The sequence below is a fragment of the Leucoraja erinacea genome, chromosome 20 (genome assembly GCF_028641065.1).
Source record: "Leucoraja erinacea ecotype New England chromosome 20, Leri_hhj_1, whole genome shotgun sequence".
NCBI classification, from domain to species: Eukaryota; Metazoa; Chordata; class Chondrichthyes; order Rajiformes; family Rajidae; genus Leucoraja; species Leucoraja erinaceus.
Window position 1 is genome coordinate 4,677,875 of NC_073396.1, and position 21,622 is coordinate 4,699,496.

At 37.9% G+C, this 21,622-nt stretch overlaps 1 protein-coding gene across 2 annotated transcripts in view; it reads right to left on the bottom strand.

Annotated features, from left to right (window-relative positions):
* Nucleotides 1-296: 296 nt before the first annotated feature.
* The window catches only part of smurf1 (SMAD specific E3 ubiquitin protein ligase 1), a 66,488-nt gene continuing 45,162 nt past the window's right edge, over nt 297-21,622 (bottom strand). The window contains exons 5-18 of one of the 2 annotated variants that reach the window (XM_055651049.1): nt 18,940-19,005; nt 18,337-18,421; nt 17,314-17,552; nt 14,527-14,611; nt 14,288-14,434; nt 11,316-11,520; nt 11,080-11,183; nt 9,805-9,919; nt 7,577-7,755; nt 7,043-7,180; nt 5,600-5,720; nt 3,898-4,099; nt 2,901-2,976; nt 297-2,217 (exon numbers count right to left, since the gene is read on the bottom strand). In XM_055651049.1, the coding sequence (XP_055507024.1) occupies nt 2,118-2,217; nt 2,901-2,976; nt 3,898-4,099; nt 5,600-5,720; nt 7,043-7,180; nt 7,577-7,755; nt 9,805-9,919; nt 11,080-11,183; nt 11,316-11,520; nt 14,288-14,434; nt 14,527-14,611; nt 17,314-17,552; nt 18,337-18,421; nt 18,940-19,005 (1,862 nt within the window). In that variant the 3' untranslated portion in view covers nt 297-2,117. Of the gene's footprint in view, nt 2,218-2,900; nt 2,986-3,897; nt 4,100-5,599; nt 5,721-7,042; nt 7,181-7,576; nt 7,756-9,804; nt 9,920-11,079; nt 11,184-11,315; nt 11,521-14,287; nt 14,435-14,526; nt 14,612-17,313; nt 17,553-18,336; nt 18,422-18,939; nt 19,006-21,622 lie in introns of both variants that reach the window. The other variant, XM_055651048.1, reaches the window with a different exon arrangement.

Below are 21,622 nucleotides of genomic sequence, written 5' to 3' on the forward strand. Positions count from 1 at the left end.
TTTTATATGCAATCAGCATTGAAATATTATGAAAATGTAATTCTTTTGTCATATCAGTGAAATTGAAATCCCCTTTCTAGGCTATAAAATATAACTCTCCCCAAACCTTCTCCACACACTTTGCCAAACTGTAGTATCCGAGACTGAGATTTCAGTTCTGCTTCAATAATATTGAAAATAAAATCCAATGTTTTAGACAAATAAATTGATTTCTATGCTACATTGATTAAAGATTTGAATTGGTTGGTCACTGTGTAAAATCAATGAGTGCAATATGCTTTTAATTTTTTCTTGAATTTATGCAAGATTTATTAGGTTCAGTGAGACTGCAATGAGTTGAAAGCTGTGATTTTTGTAGAACACAGGGATTTTGTTTAATCCCAGATTATAAAATAAAAATTGTTTCTTCAAAATGAATCTTTAGAGCAGGTGTCTAAACTTTTCAGTAGTGATCAACAGCGACATAGAAAAAGCACTAATAAGTAGATTTGATTTTGTTCAAATCCTTAACATGGAATTAAAACAGACATGATATTGGTCACAATTCCTTTAGTTACCCGATGTAAAAATGAATTCATTTCTACGAGTGTTTACACCATTGTTGTTATCAAACTATTTTGATTTATAGCCACACAATATTAGCTTGAAATCTACACAATTTAAGGTCATCAAATACAAGAAAAAGGAATAAATGTCTCATTTGAAAAGGGGCGGAAGAACATGGAATTCAATGTATGGTTTAACAATGTATGGTTTAAACTCATACACGGCTCCCGTTTAAAGTTCCAGAGTCTTCCTTAATGTTGACGGCACTAACACAGTTTAAATAATTTCCTTTTTTGCTTATTCATGTCTTCAGAAGCCTTCATGAACTTAATTAAAAATAACCTCAATTCAGCATCCCGAAACAAAAAGGCAAAAACTTTTCAGCAAATTGTTAAAACATGGATGTAAATATCATGATAATAAAATTTCATAACTTAATATGCTTAGTCTCTTGGAATGGTCTTGCCCGTAAATTGTCATGTAAACCAGTTTCACACTTGGCACATTTCTCTAGTTTTCTTGAGATTGGGTGCTTCACGGATGTCTGCTATTATAGGTTCCCAGCTAAGGGAAAGGTGGCAAGGGAACAAGGAGATTCAGAGACAAACCCGATTTACAGCAAAGTAAGACTGAGGAGGGAAAAAAAAAAATCACCTCAGCAGCAATGTCTGTCAATTGTCCTCCATTAACTCTTTCAACGCTGGACTCCGAATGGATCAGTCTTTGAGTACTGAAAGACACTTTCATGTTTCTATACATTCAGCTCATATTTTTAAATTAATTCTGTAAAAATTGATGTTTGTTTTATGTGCATTGTGAAGTGGAATTCAAGGAATAAATAGAGGATACCTTACCTCAAGCTGTTCGTAAAACGAACATTTGAGCATGACTACAATGTTAATTTTGGAGCCAAAACATGACTGCAGTATTAAAGGATTCATCACAATAGAACAAGATTTGTTGTAAATATTCCTAAAAACAGTTACCTATCATATTGTTGAGGAATACAATTCTTTTAACAAAATATAGATAAAAATAATCTGATTTGATCAAAACGCACCAAGTACAGTTACTGTCTGCGCTGAAAGAGTTGATAAAAAAGGAATACTCAAGCTAGAAAATTACCTATTTCTAGTTTAGCATCCAGTATTTTTAAACGTCAGTTTCAGCTTTTGGAAGAATGAAACATTTCCGTTGGACCATTTTTATGAGGGTGAATGGTTAAAAGAATATAAGGAAGTGAAATGTGCAAGGATCTGTCATCGTTCACTGTGCAAAGTTTTTGAAATAAAGTTTCAAGCACACAACTTAAAAATGTATGATACAACTGAAACAGGTCCATTTTTCTGTCTGTCAGTATCTTCTTTACTTGAGCTCCCCGGTTTCCTCTTTTCGAAATCCTGCTGCCTTTCAGTTTCTGAGCGATCAGCGTCTTTACATCATTCGTAAGTTATAGCACCCGTGTGAGTGAATTGTTAGTTCTCTCAGTTACACAGTGCGCCACTCATTCTGATGCTTGCAGAAATTCCTTTCTGTAGTGTTCCTAACAGCTTCAAAAGGACTGGCGTACTTCACTCCACTGCAAAGCCACATGTCTCTTCCACTGCTGTCAACAATTTCTCATAAAGCTTTTCGTAAGACTCATAAGGAGGGATGTCTATACGATTAAAACTGAGCAGAGAGAGAACAAGTAAACACAGATGTTAATGAAAAAGGAACTGCAGATGTTGGCTTATACCAAAATGGTAGAGTAACTCATCGGGTCAGGCAGCATCTCTGGAGGAAATGGACAGGTAATGTTTAGGGCTGTGACCCTTCTTCATTCTGACCTGAAACATCTCCTATCTATTCTCTCCAGAGATGCTGCATGACCCATTGAGATAGACACACAATGCTAAACTATGTTAAACACAGTATTGGTTACAGTTGATTTAATTTATCTTCAATTCATTATGTATTTCTGGAAGGCAATTGGGACTGAAAACAGGCACTGAAAACAAAATCCACTGAATTATCATTCTGTAGTAATTTGACTGAAATAATGTTACAAAATAAATTGATAAAACAAGGTTTATGGGCAGCATGCCAAGTCAAAAATTTGCAAGTCAAGCAATTCATTATGGCCTCCCAATGAATATTTTCCACTTCATACAACCCTAAAGGAATCTTCGAAGAGATTACAAATAGATTTCCAAAGCATTCTATTAATATATTGAGCATGTTGGATAAGCAGGAAATGCACTTTATACAATTAATTAACTGGCAGAAGGCCAGAATTTGTAAACTACGGTCTTGAGGATTCCATATTTGACCATAGAGTGAATGCTCTCCGTTTTTATAAAAGTAAAACTCACCATGTATGTGCTTTGGGAAGGTTTTCTGTGTTGGCATCAATCAAATGGATGGTGAAAAGCCTTGGGCCTGCAGCACCTGTAGAACCTTACAAGTACAAAATCTAGTTAAACCATACAGCAAGTATAAAACATTTTAACGTTTAACTTCTAAGAGACTATCAATGGGAACATGCAAAGCAATTGAATCACTTCAAAAGTTATCCACTCTGCATCTATCGAAATGAAAAATACAAAGTGAATATATAATGTGGAAGTAGATTACAATGAAAACAATGATCATTTTATTTCTTCACAAATACCATAAAAAGTAATAAACAAAGATGATGGTATTGATGACCAACGCAAACACAAATACTGCGGGATACTATAGGGTAGACAGTCAAATTCTCTTTCCCGGATGGAAATATTAAATAGTAGAGAACATAGCTTTAAGGTGAAAATGGCAAAGTTTAAAGGAGAAGTGCCGATCAAGTTGTCTTTTACACAGAGGGTGGTGAGTGCATGGAACACACTGTTGGGGGCAGTGGGGAGGTAGATAGGTTAGTGGCATTTAAGAGTTGGTCTTGGCATCATATTCAGTACAGACACAGTGGGCCGAAGGGACTGTTCCTGTGCTGTCCTGTTCTATGTGCGATCTATTTTTGGCAGGTAGCCCAATATCAATAGTACAAAAAGGCCAGTGCCCAGCCTATGGGAACATAGTGGGGGGGGGGGAAATATATGATATTCCAAATCAGTGGTGAGTGTTGCTAAGCTGCTCCACACTGCTTAAGCAAATCAGTTTTCATTTTAAACATTTTATCTTTGTTTTCCCGAATCAATATCTCATTAGTAACATTGGGATTGCAGCAAATACAAATAGATGGCCCGAAATAATGAAACAATTTCCACAAACCGTCATTTTTATAGTTCAGAGTTTATAATGGAAATGCCTTCCACCTACACAGCAATATATAATCAACCCATTTTAGTAAAGTATGATCCATCTGATAATCACCTTGTAGTGCCTTGAATCCCTGCAGAGGTACTCTGGAAGAACCAGTTACAAACTGAAGTAGTCGTGCTCTTCGCTCCTCATCAAACATCTCCACCGTTTGCCAGAACCACTTCACAATGTTGCTGTCAGACGTGCAATGCTTTAAACGTGTGTTAGCTTTCCAGTCCTTTATGTCAATCTTCCCCAACCCACCAATAATAAGCTACAGGAAAGAAAAACAATCAGATGCAGAGATTCTACCAACATAGATGGTTATCCATGTTTCAAAAATGATTACCAATGCTACTACATACAAACATATATGCACAAATTGTTAACAAATCTTAGTTGACATAACTACTTCAAATGTATCAGCACTGAGATATTTTTTAAAATTATGTAAAGAAAATAAAAACGACAAATATTGTAATCATGGACAGTCTTTCCATCGAGTAGATGGTAAGCAACAAAAAAAGCTTTTCACTGTACCTCAGTACACATGACAATAAAATAAAGAGAAACAGACAATGTAGGAAACACTCAGAACTATCCAGGATGAGAAACAAAAGAAATACAAGTTAGTTTTCAGTCGGAAAAGAGGAAAAAAATTTGAAAAGTGACATGTATTTCTCTTTTTTCATGTTCCAGTCCGGGTCCAAAACATGAACTGCTTTTCTGTCCCCAAATATTACTTGACCTGTTGAGGGTTTCCAACATATCAGTTCCTAATTATGTTAACCTGCCACAGTATTTTAAAACTGTCAGTGCTTTCATAGAATCATAGAAAGTAGGTGCGAGAGTAGACCACCAGGTCCATCGAGCCCGCACCGCCATTCGCTCATGGCTGAACACTAAACAGACACACTTACCCACAAACAGTAGACACAAGACACAGAACACAAGACACTACCCTCCCCTTTTTACCGCTATCACCCCTCTCCACCCCAAGAACCTCGTGATCTCCTGGGGGAGGCAAAAAACCGGATAAAAACCCAGGTCCAATTCGGGAAAAAAAATCCGGGAAATTCCTCTCCGACCCCAATCCAGGCGATCGACACTTGTCCAGGAGATCACTCAGGTCTTACTATACTAACCATACCTAGGTCCATATCCCTGCCCTCTCCCCGTAGCCCCTTATCCCCTTGGCAGCTAAAAAACCCCTTGGCAGCTAAAAAACCATCTATTGGTTGAATCTAGGCAGTTTTGAAGTGCATGGTGTTTGGAATTATATATTTAAACTGCAAAGAACTTTTAAAAGCGGTGCCGAGAGACTATGAACAACGAGGAAGGAGCATCTTGAATATTAAATTTGCCGAGCAAGTTCACAATATTCAGTGTGCAAATAACTGGCTATCCAATTTAATTTATGAGTTGAAATTGAGCGAGTATTAGAAGTAGAGGGAAGCATATGGATGCTATGGGAATATGTGCAGATTTTTCTAGTTCATTGCTAACATTCTTTATCCATTCTTTACTGGCTTCCAGGCCTTGTATCTTCTCAACATCTACCCGAATACTCCAATCTTACAGAACTTTCCTGTGTTCTCCAACTTTTACAATGGAAAGTAAAACTAATCATAATTTTTTTTGGTTTCTGCACTATTAATCACAAAAAAGTAGCAGGTTGATTAAAAAGAAGAGGGATGGCAGTTGGGAACAATTAAACAGTTTGGTCACCAATTAAATGTAGTTACATCTTCATTCATTTGAAAAAAATTGTTACCTCAATTTCTTTCTGATCAAAAGGTTTAAGGAGATGCTGTGGAATAAGCTCATTAAATCCCTTCTGCAGAGCCAGAAACTGTGCCTCAATTCCTCTCATAAATCTCCAGTTCACGTAAAGCCTGAAACAATGCAAGATGGGTTATGTAATATACAATGACTTCAAAAATGAACATTCAAAATTTAAACTTACAAACATTTTGGGTTAACTTGATCATTCCGATGTAAAATACAAAATGTGTGCCAAATGTTCATGTTAAGAGCTCAACACACTGATCAGTTAAATACTGGGTAAATGATAAAGGAAATAAATTACAATAAAGCAGAAAGAAGGCCAAGGAAAGTCACAAATAACTGCATCATTTTCAAAGAGCTGTGTTTAGGGAAAATAAAGGCGAAAAATGTGATAGGATTGTATGTGTCAACTATATACAGGACGTTGTTTCACATAAATAACTAACTGCGTACGAGGTGTCAGTAGGCTTAGAAAAATGACTTCATTGTGAAAACCCTATTAACAAGCACATGTGGAAAATAGCGGTAGACAGTCAGAACCTTTATCCCCACTGGAAACGTCAAACACGAGAGGGCTTTAAGGTAGGAGGGTCAAAATTTTTAATGAGATGTGTGGGGTATGTTTCTTTTAACTCAGACAATGGTGGGTATCTGAAATGCACGGCAAGGAATAGTGGTGGATGCAGATACAATAGTGGCATTAAGGAAGCTTTAGGATTGGCTCATGGACGTGCAAGGAATGGCGAGATAAGGAACTGAAGGAAATTAGTTTAACTTGGCAGCATGTTCAACACGGATACTGTGGGCTGAAGGACCTGTTCCTGTACTGTACTCTGATACATGCACTCTATGTATGTACTTATTACAAATCATTTTTACTTCTGCAGAAAATTATAATTTGCATTTACTGTATTTACAGAACTAAATAAATGCTGAGCTGTGTCGGCCTGGTCACCATTTAAAGCAAAATTATTGCTTGTTGGGAAATTGATGGCTTAAGATGCAAAAATTCCTTGATAATGCATTCTGGAAATGATAAGTCAATTAGGCTTATGTGCAATCTAAGATAGACGCAAAATGCTGGAGTAACAGCAGGTTGGGCAGCATATTTGGAGAAAATGAATAGGTGAAATATCTGGTCGGAATCCTTCTTCAGACTGATGTGCAATCTAGATAGAGAGATAGACGAATTAAGTTAATGTGCAATCTACTAGTGTTAGTATTTGTATGATAATGGGAAACATTTTTTTCCAGGTAAAATGTTCCTCAATCTATTAAAATACGTTACTTTCAAAAAACTAGGGATGAAAAAGGTCATAATGAACTTGCTTGAGCTGAGAATGTACAGTATATTTTTAAAAATCTGCATTAATGATCAATGCAACAAAACTTTCAATCACAGCCAGCAACGTGAAAATAAACGCTTTACCTAACATATTCTCGCTTATTCTCTTCTGTTACAGGAACATTTCTGCCATTTGGTTTCAGCTCTTGTTGAATAATCCGACCAAAACAGTTATGTTCTACACAAAACGTGTGATCAAGCACTGGCGTAATATCATTTTCACTGTAATAAAAAAAGGGTTATTAAATTAGTTGGATGGATGTTGCTCATTGCATTCTAAAATATAAATTGCACCTTTGTACATATACCATGTTCAAAACAATAAATTAATTTATTTTACATGTTCAAAGGTGTCATGTTTTACTAGTACATAGTTATTAACATATGTATCTTCTGTCTCATGGTAATTAAAATTGAATATAAATATAAATAATTAGAACATTTTACACAATATATTCTTTAGAAGAAACCAGAAAATCTGTAATCTGAATTATAATGTGTATTTCAAGAAACATGAATAATTGTTTCAACTGTATCCTCTTTTAGCCAGGACGTTAATTGAGAGGAAAAAGTCAGAGGTTAATTCTGTTGTAATATAACTCCGTTAATTCAACTCACAGGATCCAAACCAAGCTCTTGTGCAATTCTGGGTCCACAGTTTCCAAGTCTGATAACTGGATAGGTTTTCCTAACAGCTGCTTATAAAACGGTAATGTGAAACCACCGTTAATGTAGTGTCCATGGAATACAGCCAGTCCCATTATCCGGCCCACAAAATGGAAATATGACAAGTGCTCCTGTAGAAACAAAATCAGTCACTGGCTCAAGTAAAGAGTATAACACTGCAATCCGGTACATACAGCACCAGAAACCTTCACACAATCTTCCCAATATCATGCTCTTTATTTATGTAACATTAACACGTGAATATTAAATCAAAACCAGAGTATATTAACCCGATACAACCAAACAAAGTTTTTTCTGTCATCGCCATACAGCATGGAAACAAACCCTTTTAGCTCAACTCGTCCACGCCAACCAGGATCCCCCTCAACGCTAATCCAATTTGTCTGCATTGGCTTATAGACCCCTAATCCTTTTCTATCCATGTAGCTCTCCAAGTATCTTTTAAATGCTGTTATAGTACTTGCCTCAACTACCTCCTCTGGCAGCCCATTCCATGGACCTACTACCCTCTGAGTAAAAGAGTTCCTATGGTGAGAGTTGCCTCCTCTCACCATAAATCCTATGTCCTCTGGTTTTTGATGCCCCTACCCTCGGTAAACTACTCTCTGCATTAACCCAATCTATTCCACTCATGAAGTTATACACCTCTATATATCATCCCTCAGCCTCCTATGTTCCAAAGTCCTAGGCTGCCCTACCTCTCCCTGTAGCTCAGGCCCTCTGGTCTTGACAATATCCTTGTAGAATGCGCTCACCAAACTCCAAAATATATTCAGTATGCGATCATCACCAGGTAAGGCCATGTTTTAAAGTGCAACAATGTAAAGTGAATTATGTGGTATTGTTGCCTTTACAGACTTGAAGCAAGATGCAACATTTATTATAACCATATAACAATTACAGCACGGAAACAGGCCATCTCGGCCCTTCTAGTCCGTGCCGAACACAGAAGCAGGACCACTATTACCAGCAGCCAAACAGTTGCTGGTTTTTTTTTTAACGGAGGCAGATTCTTGACCAGCCACAGACTTACAAATGCAAAGCACTAATAACATGTTTTGTTTAATATATTTAGCCACTTTTCATGATAAGTCAACCCGAAATAAAATTAACAATATCAATTTCAAGTATATTTGTGTATAGTCAGTAATGAAATGGATGTTTTCAGAAAGTGGCTTTGGGGTAAGAACCTATTTATGGTAATGCTGTCCTTATTGCTAACAAATGATAGAAATGAATCCATTTCATCAGCAAATATATTTCCATGTTAAAAATGCCTAAATGAATTTGCTCAAAACTCAACCTAAAATGAAAAAGACTGCCGAGATTATCATATCCAAAGCAGCTTTATCCCAAAGAGAAAGTTGCATAAAAAGAGTTTAAAGGTTTTGAAATCTTACAGCTAGCTGCATTGGAAAGGTTGCATGATGTACTTTCTAAATCATTAAAGTCAAACTCTGAAAGGCAATGTGAACCAAATGTACAAATTTATGGTCACATTATATCAAACTTATACAATGCTTTATAAATGCCAGAAATGTGAAGCCAATTCTTCAACTTGGCATTAAAAAACAATTATATAAATTAAACAGAAACAAAATCCCACACAAAAAGGGGTATAATATTAAGGAAGTGAATAAAAGAAAAGTAAAATCTGCAGAAGATGCACAATTTCCTGTTTGGAATTATACACTTAGTAAAATAAAAAGCTTAGAGAATGAAGGACAAACATTAAATACATTTAATTGAGCAGTGGTTGAAATATTTACATGATTTCACTATGAAATATTGAAGTAGCTTTAATGAGAAACCCCAATGGCCAGAAACCAAATAATTATAAAACAATCTTCTAAAAACCTCTCCTAACACACAAACTTTTATTTGAGGCGGAGAAAGATGGTCATACTTCAACGAGCAAATAATCTTAAGGAATATTAATAAATATATCCCATAATTATATTTGTGCATTTTTTTCCAGTTTAACTTTTAAGCTCCGGCTCTTTTTTATCAGGTGGGGGGGGGGGGGGGGAGAAGACAACGTCATGGGTAAAGAGAATGCTCCATGTGACAAGTCCTTGCTCATCACGTAGAACACTGTCAAAACAAATTCTTATTAATTTACAATAATTCCAACTCTCACTGTGGCCGCAAATACTCACGGGATTGACTGCGGAATCTGGATTGATCTGTAGTGTGTAGATATTATCAGTTGAATATTGAAATAGCCCATAGTAAGGATTCAACATCTCATGACAGAGCAAATACAACCACTCCCTAGAAAGCAAGCAAACACAATTATTAACAATTGGCACAAATAGGGTATTTATGCCCTCAGCTTTCTATTTAGTCACAATCGCAATTCTATTATTTTGACCCCAATTTCTGACTTGTTATGGACATTAGTTTCATACTCATGTTTATTAAATAAGTACTTACTTTCTTTTTAAATACCACCATTGACTTTGCACTTAGGTCAGTTTACCCACATTTACAGCCTTGTAAAACATATTTTTCCTGTATCTACTTAAACTACATGAGATTTTTTCTATTACAAATCTCAAATTGTGGAGTACAGAGGCAAATAAATAAATGATGGGTCTTTGTCCCAAACATTACAGAGGGCACTGTAGATGTATTCAAGAGAGAGTTAGATATAATTCTTACAGCTAACAGAATCAAGGGATATTGGGAGAAAGCAGGAACGGGGACTGCTTCTGGATGATCAGTCATGACCATATTGAATGGCGATGCTGGCTTGTAGGGCCGAATGGCGTATTTCTGCACCTATTTTCTATGTTTGTATGTTTCTCCTGTGTTATTTAATCTGATTCCATGGCAATGTTCTTCAATTTTTTCCCCTATAAATTTAATTAATATTCCCTTCACTCTTTCAGCTTGGGCTGTTTGTGATCTGTTTGTTTGAGGATGATTAATACAATGTTCACTGATGGATCCTGATCTGACTGTCATAATTCTCAAGTTTCTGTTCATTTATATATATTTCAACTTTTTAAATGTAACAGCACATGGCCTGGTTTTATAGAAATATTTCTCTGCCACTGCTCAAATTGCAAACCCTTGTCTTCGCTCAGTTCACCCAGGCTACATGTTCTTTGTGTGTGCCGAGAAACCCCAAGATCTTGCTAGAATATGGCACAGGGTCTACATGCTTAGTGGGATTGTTTCTTCAACTGGATATTCTGGCATTGTTGCAATGAATTCTGACGGACGTATGAATTTTAGCGACATCAACTGATTCCAGAAGTACATCTTTCATTTTAAAATAACAGAATGTTGTTAAGGTCATCCACTGCAAACGATGCGATGTTGCAAGTATATTAAATCCTTCCTCAGTGATATGACTTACTGATTAACCAAAAAATTAAACTATTGACCGTAAACCATCCTTACCATTTTTGAGCCATAAATCTTACCTGGCTACTCCACCGTAATCCAAACCCTCTTCACTTCTAAATTTAACCATTAAACGCTTCTTCAAGTCCTTTGGTCTCATTTTCATTACTTGACGGTATGATTCCTATTTCATACAAACTGATGATGAGTCTCCATACATACACAATATACATTTTACTAAAATGTTGCTTATAAATGCACTCTAAGGCTCTCTGGAAATTTATACTAATGAAGAGTGCTTGGAATGTGAAGTTACCTCAAAGATCTCATCCCGGGAGACTTCAATACGACAATGCCCTGCTTGTGGTTGTTGCAAAGCAAGCTCATGCCTCAGGACTTTCAACTTCTGCACCAGATCTCGCTCACATCGTGGGACAGACCACTCTCCCTCTCCTTCTTCCACTGGTACCTCAGGTGGTGCAGGCAAGGTCTGATTTGATTCCTTCAACTGACTGGGATTACTGCAAGAAAACATCAAAAGATTACCACATTTATATATGGTTTGAAGAATATAATGGCCTGATGTGCATTTTTAACAATGGTGTGAAGGCTGGTGACATTTAAGGAATTGATGGTGAGTAAAACTGTAGAGGTAAAGGCATTAACCAGGGACTAAAAATATATTAAAATGGTTTAAAAAAAACAAAACTAGGATCACTGGCAGGCCAATGAGATAGCCACAAATGTAGGTCACTAAAAAGTAATCAGTACAAAAACAATAACGCTAATAAAAGCTTTTATTTTAGAATGAGAATGCTAAAATAAAAATATGGAAATGTGTCCCATTTCAGCTACACCGAGCCAAAGTTACATTGGATTTGGAGCATTGTACACAATTATGGACATGGCATTTCAGAAATAATTTAATTCCAAAAGGAATGTAGTATTTCAACTAAAGTTTACATTTAGGTTAGATTACAAGAAGAGTTGACATAAATTAGATTTATATTACTGGGAAAAAGCACATAAAACCTGTGAGGAAGCAGCTCTACCAGCTGTGACACTGTGATGCCCTTCTCAACTATTTAACTTTCCAATGCTGATAATTTACATTACATTCATCTCACACAAGATGGCATCAGAGAGTGGTGACATTTTACGTTCAACATTTTACGTGGTTACTCTTGGGGTATTTATAATTACTGTATGTATTCTGTTTAATCTGTGAGCATCACGAGAACAAAGAATTCCACTGCATCCTAGTAACTAAACTCAAATTTCATTACGATACATTCAGCAGTGTGAAGAAGTGGCCCCAACCCGAAACATCCACTATCCATGTTCTCCAGAAATGCTGGCCACAGGGGTACTCCAGCACTTTGTGTCTTTATTTGCTTTACTTGTTTCGACATACAGTGATATATTGGGACATGTAACTGGGCATGTCATTGGCCACCTCAGTTTCATAATCATTCTTAAATCTGCTTCCAACTCTTGAATTTATTAGCTAATAAAAATGTGGAATAATATAGCATGACGCTTTGCAAAAATTCAAATTCCCTTGCAAATGATGCTGGTCAGGTGTCAGGAAACTGACAATCACCTTTGATTACCTTCGACTACCATCAATTATCTACGGATAACATGATGACCTACTACGACTAACTTCGACTAAACCCATTTATCAATTTATTCCATGGCGACCTTTTTTTACTCGTGGACATTTTTCAGCATGTTGAAAAAATACACCGCAACCTAGCTGAGTACGCGGGGACTACTCTCAAGCATGAAGGAGAGTTACAAAGACCTCCTAGGACCCCATGTCACCATGCTGCGAGTACGAGTCGAGGGCAAACGCTTCTAAACTCGCCAATTAGGTCGCCACAGTGGGACAGCCCCTAAACTCTTCTAAACTCGCCAATTAGGTTGCCGCAGTGGGACAGCCCCTTTACAATGTCCAACATAGAAAGGCAGAACACAGGAACAGATGCTTCAGCCCACCATGTGCCAAGATAATTTAATCTCATCTGCCTACACATGAGGAGAAACGTTCTATTCCCGCATGTGCCTTTCTAAAAGCATCTTAAGAGCCACTCGTTCTCTTGAATGCCCTGGAAGAAATACTTGTGGAATTAAACAGCAGACTGGTCTTTACCCTGCTCCTGAAACAAACCATATTTTACATCACTCATAGATAGGTGCAACTACATTGACTTGTACAACTATATTTATATTCTAGAACTCCATGCAACAATATCCTGATAAGATGGGAGCCACCAACCCCAAAAGTGATCATCCTCAAATAGAAAAGCTGGTGATGTAATATTCACTTCTTCAAATCAAAAGAAGCTTATGTATTTATGATGTAATTGCAATCTTATTAACGTAACTGAAAATCAATGTCTCTAATTCTCAGGCGGTGCTGGCTCGAAGGGTCGAATGGCCTCTTCCTGCACCTATTTTCTAATCAGGAGCCTGCTGTCCACAAGTGTGCTGATCCCAGAAGGGTCTAAAACTTTGTAGAAACATGAACATCTACAACATATTTTGATAATGCAGTAGAGACAACTGCAAAGGCTCATTTCAAGTGTGCTGTCCAACGTCTCGGGGACCAAAACAATTCAGTGGCACTGCATTTGACTGCAAATGATGTTGTATTTAGGAAGGCCAAACAGTCATCTACAACAGATACGTATAAATCCATGAAAACCCCCACAAACCTAAACAAAAAATTTGGAAACATGGAACATTCATTATTACAGCTTGTTTGAGATAATATCTGCGTGCCAGTCTTTCTTAGCGATTGTTTTTTTTGTTTTAGTAGGTAAAAAGAAATTGGAATTGAAACTTCCAACCCAGAAGAAACATTTATTTTACCTTCATTGATAAACGTTATGCCAATAATAAATGGCAACCAAGCAGATTTTAAGTTTTGTTGTCTGAAGGTTAGATGCCAGTTTTAAAACCCACACCGACTGCTGACCAACCCGATTTGGCCATGGGATGTTGTGGTCACTGACGGTGATGAGGAAACCAGGAAAAAGCGGAAATGGATCGAAAAACACAGCACGTGTGATCATGTTGAAGAAAATTATAATTCTATCAAAGTTGTTCAATCAGAGGGTCAGGCAGTATCCCTGGACAACGATTCTGCTCAGGGTCCTTCTTCAATGTTTGAAGGGTCTAAGTAAAACTGGAAATAAATACCTAACCCAAATGAAACAAAATCTGAACACTGCAAGACGTAGTCATTCTGAAGGAGGGTGAATTGCGATTTGAACTATTTACCTCATTATATGGTGCAGTCTGGGATCTGTGAACTGTGTTGTCCGGTTGTTATGATCTACAAAATATATTCTTCCTGACACTGTACTTCTGACTTCCCACCCGGAAGGCAAAGGACCAAGCTCATCATAGTTAAAATTTGTAAGATCTCTGCAAAAATAAATCATCAAATTAGAATTAGTCAAATTATCTATACAGCAAGAGCTTTTCTCATGGAATTCTATTAGATTTTGTCAATTAACCTTGGTATTCGAGGATCATGCCAAGTACTGACTCCAGTCTGTGTGTGCAGGAAGTAAATCTGTCCCTGTACCGTTGTTCGCTGCTCTGAAAACAAATAGACAACGATTTAAGTTTCTTAAAAATATCCTGTCATGTCACCTGCTTTTCAATGAATACATCCTGCTCAAATATGCAGTTCAAAGCCACATAAGATCAACATGTTTTGCCAACCCATCATTTTAACATTTGTAGTAAAAGTTAGTTTACAAGTTTGCTAATAGAGCAAGGCTTTGAGTAGAGATGACACCAGACTAATTGATTAAAATTCAGTGTGAAGTTACAGCCTGTTTTTCTTTCTTAATTAAAGATCTACCTAGATGATAGAAGAGTTGCCACACTCCAGCTCATGCTCAACAGCATCACACCATGATCCCATCCAAATTCATCCCCAAACTCCTGGACCAAGAAGTCAATATCTCCCTCTGCCACTTTGACCCATAAACCATAATCATCAAGGTTGGGTGACAAACCCTCCCACGCAACAATTCTCAACACTGGTGCCCTACAAGTATGAATTGTCAGGCCCTCACTATAATCCCTATACACTCACGACTGTGTGGCCAAGTTCTGTTCAAACTCCATCAACGTTTGCAGATGTTAATATTGTGAACAATACTTTGTTCAGATTTTGAACAATCATGAGATGGAATACAAGGAATAGAGAGGTTTGTAATATGGTGTCAAGACAACAACCTCTCCCTCAGAAGGGTCCCAACCCGAAACCTCGTCTATCCATTCCCCCCACGGATGCTGCCTGATCTGCTGAGATACACCAGCACTGTGTTTTTCCTCAAAATTTCAGCATCTGTAGCTCCTTCCTTGCATGTCCAATCTCACCCTCAATGTCAGCAAGATGAAGGAGCTTATTAATGACTTCAGAAAGTGTGGTGGAGTACATGCCCCAATCCGCATCAATAGTGCCGATGTGGAAATGATCGAGAGCTTCAAGTTCTTAGGTGTAAATATCACCAACAAGAATGTTGGAAACATTATTACTCTGTGCCCAACTTTCCTTGCACTTTTACTGCATAGTTAAATGCAACATCTCTAACAATTACATTGACACAGCTGCATGCATATTACATGCAACATTTTACGCACAGTAATCATTTTATGAAGTTCTATTATCAGTTTCAAAAATGTATTCTCATTGAAACCGACAATATATTTTGTATATTTTTGAAGGTTTTTTAAAGAATCAGTGTGTCACAAAAAGTGAAAGGATTTTCATATAAGCATATTCATTAATATGTTGTACTTAATGAGCTTGAATGAAAAGTAAGATGAAAGTTTCATACTTCAAGGAAGTTATGTGGATTTAGCATTGGTAGCACTGATTTCTGCTTTTCTAGACCCATTTTTACTTTTCAGTATATATTCAGAGATCAGCAGGAAATTGGGTGTAGATTTTGGCAAGATGGGAAAAATTCCAGGTGAAGTTTCCAAATTGAGATCCCATAGGAAATTCCAACTTTTTTCCTCCTAAGTATTAAAAAAAAGTTCAGACCTCAAAAGCAGTCAAAATGTGTGAGTACACAAATGTACACAGAGTACATAAATGTTACTAAAAGGGCATCATTTAAAACAGTTAAAACTGTTTGCCACAAAATAAAATGTTTTATTTTAATACAACTTAGGGTGACAAATAGATGAGAAAAAGGGAGAAGATAAAAATTGATACTTGGATAACAATCAAGGTGACCATTTGGAAAATAAGCCATTGGTATGTTCTCTGGTTTTGACTGAATATGGGTAAATAAGAATGAAACCAAACTATTTTGGAACTAAGGCAGAGGTGGAGACCCTACTGAAGAAATTCAAGTAAATATTTCAAGACATAAAAAGAAAATGGAAAAGTTCTGGTTTAATTGTATGCTCGTTTCTGATCCAGGATTTACTGTCAAAAAGCTGCTGGCAGTTGGCTTCTGGCAGTGCATCACCATAACGTGCTAGTGTAACTCAGCGGGTCAGGCAGCATTTGTGAATTTATTTTTACAGAAAGAGGCAGGCGCCCAGAATGTGCTGCAAGGGGCGGTGATGGAAGCAGATACACGAGTGGTGTTTAACATGGAGAGATATAGGAATGGAGGGATATAGTTCACCTGCAAGTAGAAAGGATGAGATGGCATTATATTTGGCATTTGCATCATGAGCCAAAGGGCCTGTCTCTGTGCTGTACTGTTTGACGTTCCAGTCATTAGGCTGGAAGACTGATGAACTCTGAATCACTGTGGAGGAAGGGGTCAGTGGACGGGTGTATCCAGAATGGTTGCACAAGTCGTGCAAAGGGATGGGCGATTCGGAGTTCACTTATTCTCGTGGAACTTGACACTACGATGGATTACATTATTCTTGCAAATAAATTTTATAGGTTAATTGGCTTCTGTAAATTGCCCCGAGTGACATAGAACTAGTGTACATGTGATCATTGATCGGCGCAGGCTTGGTGAGCCGAAGTGCCTGTTTCCATGCTGTTTCTCTAAACTAAACTCACAAGCAGAGATCTTTACCAAACGCACAACGAAAGTAAATGTCATTTAAGCAAAATAAAACTCTGTCCAAAATAAACTGACAACGTTTCAAGTCCAAAAACAGAAATCTGTGCAGTTTTCTTAAGGAGTCCATCTGTGCCAGTGTCTAGTGTATTTCTAAGGGACAATTAAATATTGATAATCAGTGGGTAGCCACTGGATATCGGTATTTTTCTTAGGTATATTTTTTTTAAAGCACTACTGAATCCAAGTTACCGTATCCCTCTGGTAGCACAGGAGACTGATGTCCATGAGGTCGGCTCTGTGGCGTGTGCATTTGAACTCGAACACCAAAGTTACGGATTCGCTGAGCCTGCAGTCTCTGTTCCTGGTTTGGAGACTCTATCAACTGGCAATTCCCTCCACCCGCAGCACCAGTTATGTCTGGATATGGGACTGTGTCTTCCATGATACAGCTTAGCGGCCTTCCAGGTCCAGAATCTTCAAAAAGTGGCCTGACAATAAAATAATGTAGCATCACTGAAGTGGCACAGAAGTTATTTAGAAATTGGCATTCTTGTTAAAATATGGATACAGTAACCAAATACAAATGTGCTTAGATTTTTAAAGTAAAACCGGTCGACCACGGCCATCAATCACACTACATTTGCAGCTCGTTCCTTTTATTATCCAACTAAAAGTGAGGATTAGATAAACAGAACAGAGATAAAAAATAATACAGCACAGGACCAGGCCCTTCAGGCCACAATGTCAGTGCTGAACGTGATGTCAGGTTAAAATAATCTCTTCTGCCCAGCGTGATCCATGTCCCTCCATTCGCTGCATATCCATGTACCTATCTAAAAGCCTCTTAAATGCCACTCTGCTTCCATCACCATCCATGGCAGCACATTCCAGGTGCTTTGAGTGGTCTATTTTTCTCACAAATCTCAGTACAAAAAATATTATCCAGGTAACTTCCCGTATAAAAGTGTTCATACTATATGTTGTATTAAATAATTATGCTGCTTAATGGTTCACTGTGTATTTGCTGCAACATACTGTGTAAAATACTTTTTTTTGAATACTATTGGACATGATGATTTAGGGGAAAGATAAAGTTAACTCATATTTAAGCTTTTGTTCACTCTGGTTACTTTTGTTAAGAGAACAATGCTGAAAATTGAACTTAATTAGCTGATTTAATTCTTCCATTGGGCTGGGCCCAAGACATTGTGACTTAATTGCACACAAAATGTTTTCCAAGCAACAATTCAAAGAGAAAGGGTCACAACTCACCCCTCAGGTAGATCATTATCTAGTATTCCTCTGCAATCGACAACAGGACCACCAGTTCCTATTCGATCTCGAGTTTGTAAACTTACTAGAAAAGAAAACCACAAAATTCAGGTAATGCATTATATTTAAGTTATGCAATTGAAAGTCTCCAAATAGCCTCGGGACTTGGAGCCACATCCTAATGTTGATGGGTGGGTAATTTTCCTATGGTTTCATGATAAAGTGAGGCTTAACCCATACTCTGAGATGGATTCCTGCAGTATTTCCTGCCCCTCAGAAGGGGCGAACTGAACCTGATAACTACAACATTTCGGGCATATTCCTTTTACTAATATTTAGAATGAAATTCAACACCGGAAATACTTAAAGATAGATATGAGAGACAGAGAAAGTGATAGTCAATTTAATCATAAAGATGTTTCGCCTCTGAAGACTTTCAGATTCATGAACTAGGAAGAAATACAACCTGCACAATCGATACGAAACGGTTAATGAGATACTCAATATATAGCTCACCACCTCTGTATCACCACCCAATTTACACAGAACGTATTCTACAAATACTTTTTTCAGTAAACATGCCACTGGAACTTGAATATTTACCAACTATTTGTCCTCGTATTGTATCGCCGTCTGTGGGATTGAGCTTGCATAGATCCAACCGCTGATCTGGCAAAAAAGGATGCAATATTACCCGAACTGAGTAAACACATCAAACCAGTGAAACAAACCCTACAATCTTATTCCTTTATGCAGTGCAAGCGACTACTTAATATATTTTGCATCACATTTAGCTGTGACATTATTTCAAATGTACGATATCCAAGCCAATTGAGTGAATTCCTGAAGCCAAGTAGCTCATTATAGGCTCTGAGGATGGCTTGTATTCAACCCATCCCTGCTTCCTGCAAATCCCACAACCATCCCCTCTCCACCATTTCAATGACCATCAGGAAAGGTGTATTTCTACCTTGACCGAATATTATCTTGCAAGTATCCAACACAAAATATTACACAAGTGATATTTTTGACTATAAGATCATAAGATCATAACTGGTAGGAGTAGAAGTAGGCCATTCGGCCCATCAAGTCTACTCCGCCACTCAATCATGGCTGATCTATCTCTCCTTCCTAACCCCATTCTCCTGCCTTCTCCCCATAACCTCTGACACCCGAACTAATCAAGAATCTATCCATCTCTGCCTTAAATATATCCACCGACTTTGCCTCCGCAGCCTGCTGTGGCAAAGATTTCCAGATTCACCACCCTCTGACTAAAGAAATTCCTCCTCATCTCTTTCCTAAAATAACCTCCTTTAATTCTGAGGCTATGACCTCTAGTCCTAGACTCTCCCACAAGTGGAAACATCCTCTCGACATCCATTCTATCCAGCCTTTCATTATTCTGTACTTTCAATGAGGTCCCCCTCAATCTTCTAAACTCCAGCGAATAAGGGCCCAGTGTCATCAAACGCTGATCATATGTTAACCTGCTCATTCTTGGAATCATTCTTATAAACCTCCACTGGACCCTTTCCAGAACCAGCACATCCTTCCTCAGATATGGTGCCCAAAATTGCTCACAATATTCCAAATGTGGCCTCAGCTTTACATCCCTGTTTTTGTGTATTAACCTTCTTGAAATAGATGCTTGCATTGAGTTTATTTTCTTTACTACCGATTCGACTTGCAGATTGACTGATTAACAGGGAATCCTGCACCAAGTCCCTTTGCACCTCCGATTTCTGGATTCTCTCCCCATTTAGAAAATAATCTACACCTTTATTCCTACGATCAAAATGCATGACTCCACACTTTGGTACACCATATTTCATCTGCCACTGCCCATTCACCCAACCTATCCAAGTCCTGCAGAATCCCTGCTTTCTATACACTACCTGTCCCTCCACCTATTTTCGTATCATCCGCAAACTTGGCCACAAAGTCTTCAATCCCCTCATCCAAATCATTAATATACAACGTGAAGAGCAGCGGAGCCAGCACTGAGCCCTGTGGAACACCACTAATCACTGGCAGACTACCAGAAAAAGCCCCCCTTATTGCCACTCTTTTCTTTCTGCCGTCCAGCCAATCTGATAATCCTTGCTAGTATCTGCCGTTTGATACCATGGGCTCTCATCTTCCTTAGCAGCCTCCCATGTGGTACCTTATCAAATGCTTTCTGAAAATCTAGGTATACTACAGACTCCCCTTTGTCTGTCCTGCTATTTACTTCTTAAAAGATTTCCAGCACATTTGTCAGGCAAGACAAAGCCATGCCGCCTACGCCCTATTTTATCATGCACTTCGGAGGACTCCATAACCTCATCCTTTATAATGGACACTAAAATCTTACCAGCCATCCTATAGTTCCCACTTTTTAAAATAAAAATTGCACTATTTTATAAAAACGTCATCGTAAGTTGCCTTTTCCTTAACACTTTGGATAGAAATAGTACCATGTAAAAAATCAAATCTCTTGCAGTGAACCCATCAACAAAAACACATGCAGTTAAATACAAAAAGTGTACTTTTTCATGTTTTCCTCCAGAATCAGAGATGCAAATATCCCAGAGGCCCGAGAATAAGGGCCATTTTGGCAGGAAGACAGTCAAGAGTTGAGTCAAGAGTGTTTAATTGTCATATGCACTGAAATAAAACAATGGAATTCTTTCTTGCAGCTGCAAAACAGACTATTTCAGACTCTTTTTCATTGCTTGGTTAGTAAGTGAAAACCTAAAAAGGATATTTATGGTGCATTTTCTCAACAATTCGTTTCATCAAGGGGCTGACCTGCCATTAGAGTTGGCAGCTCCAAATTCTTTTCAGAAGTCAGAATAGCATGTCATCAAATATTCTTAAACTTTCACAGTTGCACTGTAGAAAGTAGTCTGAATGGTTGTTTATGGTTTGGTACAGTAATTCCAATGCACAGGAATGCAATAGGTTGCAGATAATGGCAGACTAAGCCCAATTCATGACAGGCACTGCTCTCCCCACCATCAAAAGCACCTACATGAGGCACTGACTCGAGAAGGCATCATCTATCGTCAACAATCCCCGCCATTGGGCCATGCCGTCTTCTCGCTGCTACCATGAGGCAGGAGGCACAAGAGGCTGTGGTTCCACGTGAGATTTGACGTTATCAGTATCTTATCTTATTGTAACAATTCCCTATTCCTAACTTCCAACCCTCGTGTAATGATGGCCATTATGTGATCTGCCTTCCGCACACTTACCCCAAAAACAAATTTCTTGGAGTGAGAAGGCTACCAATTCAAATTCT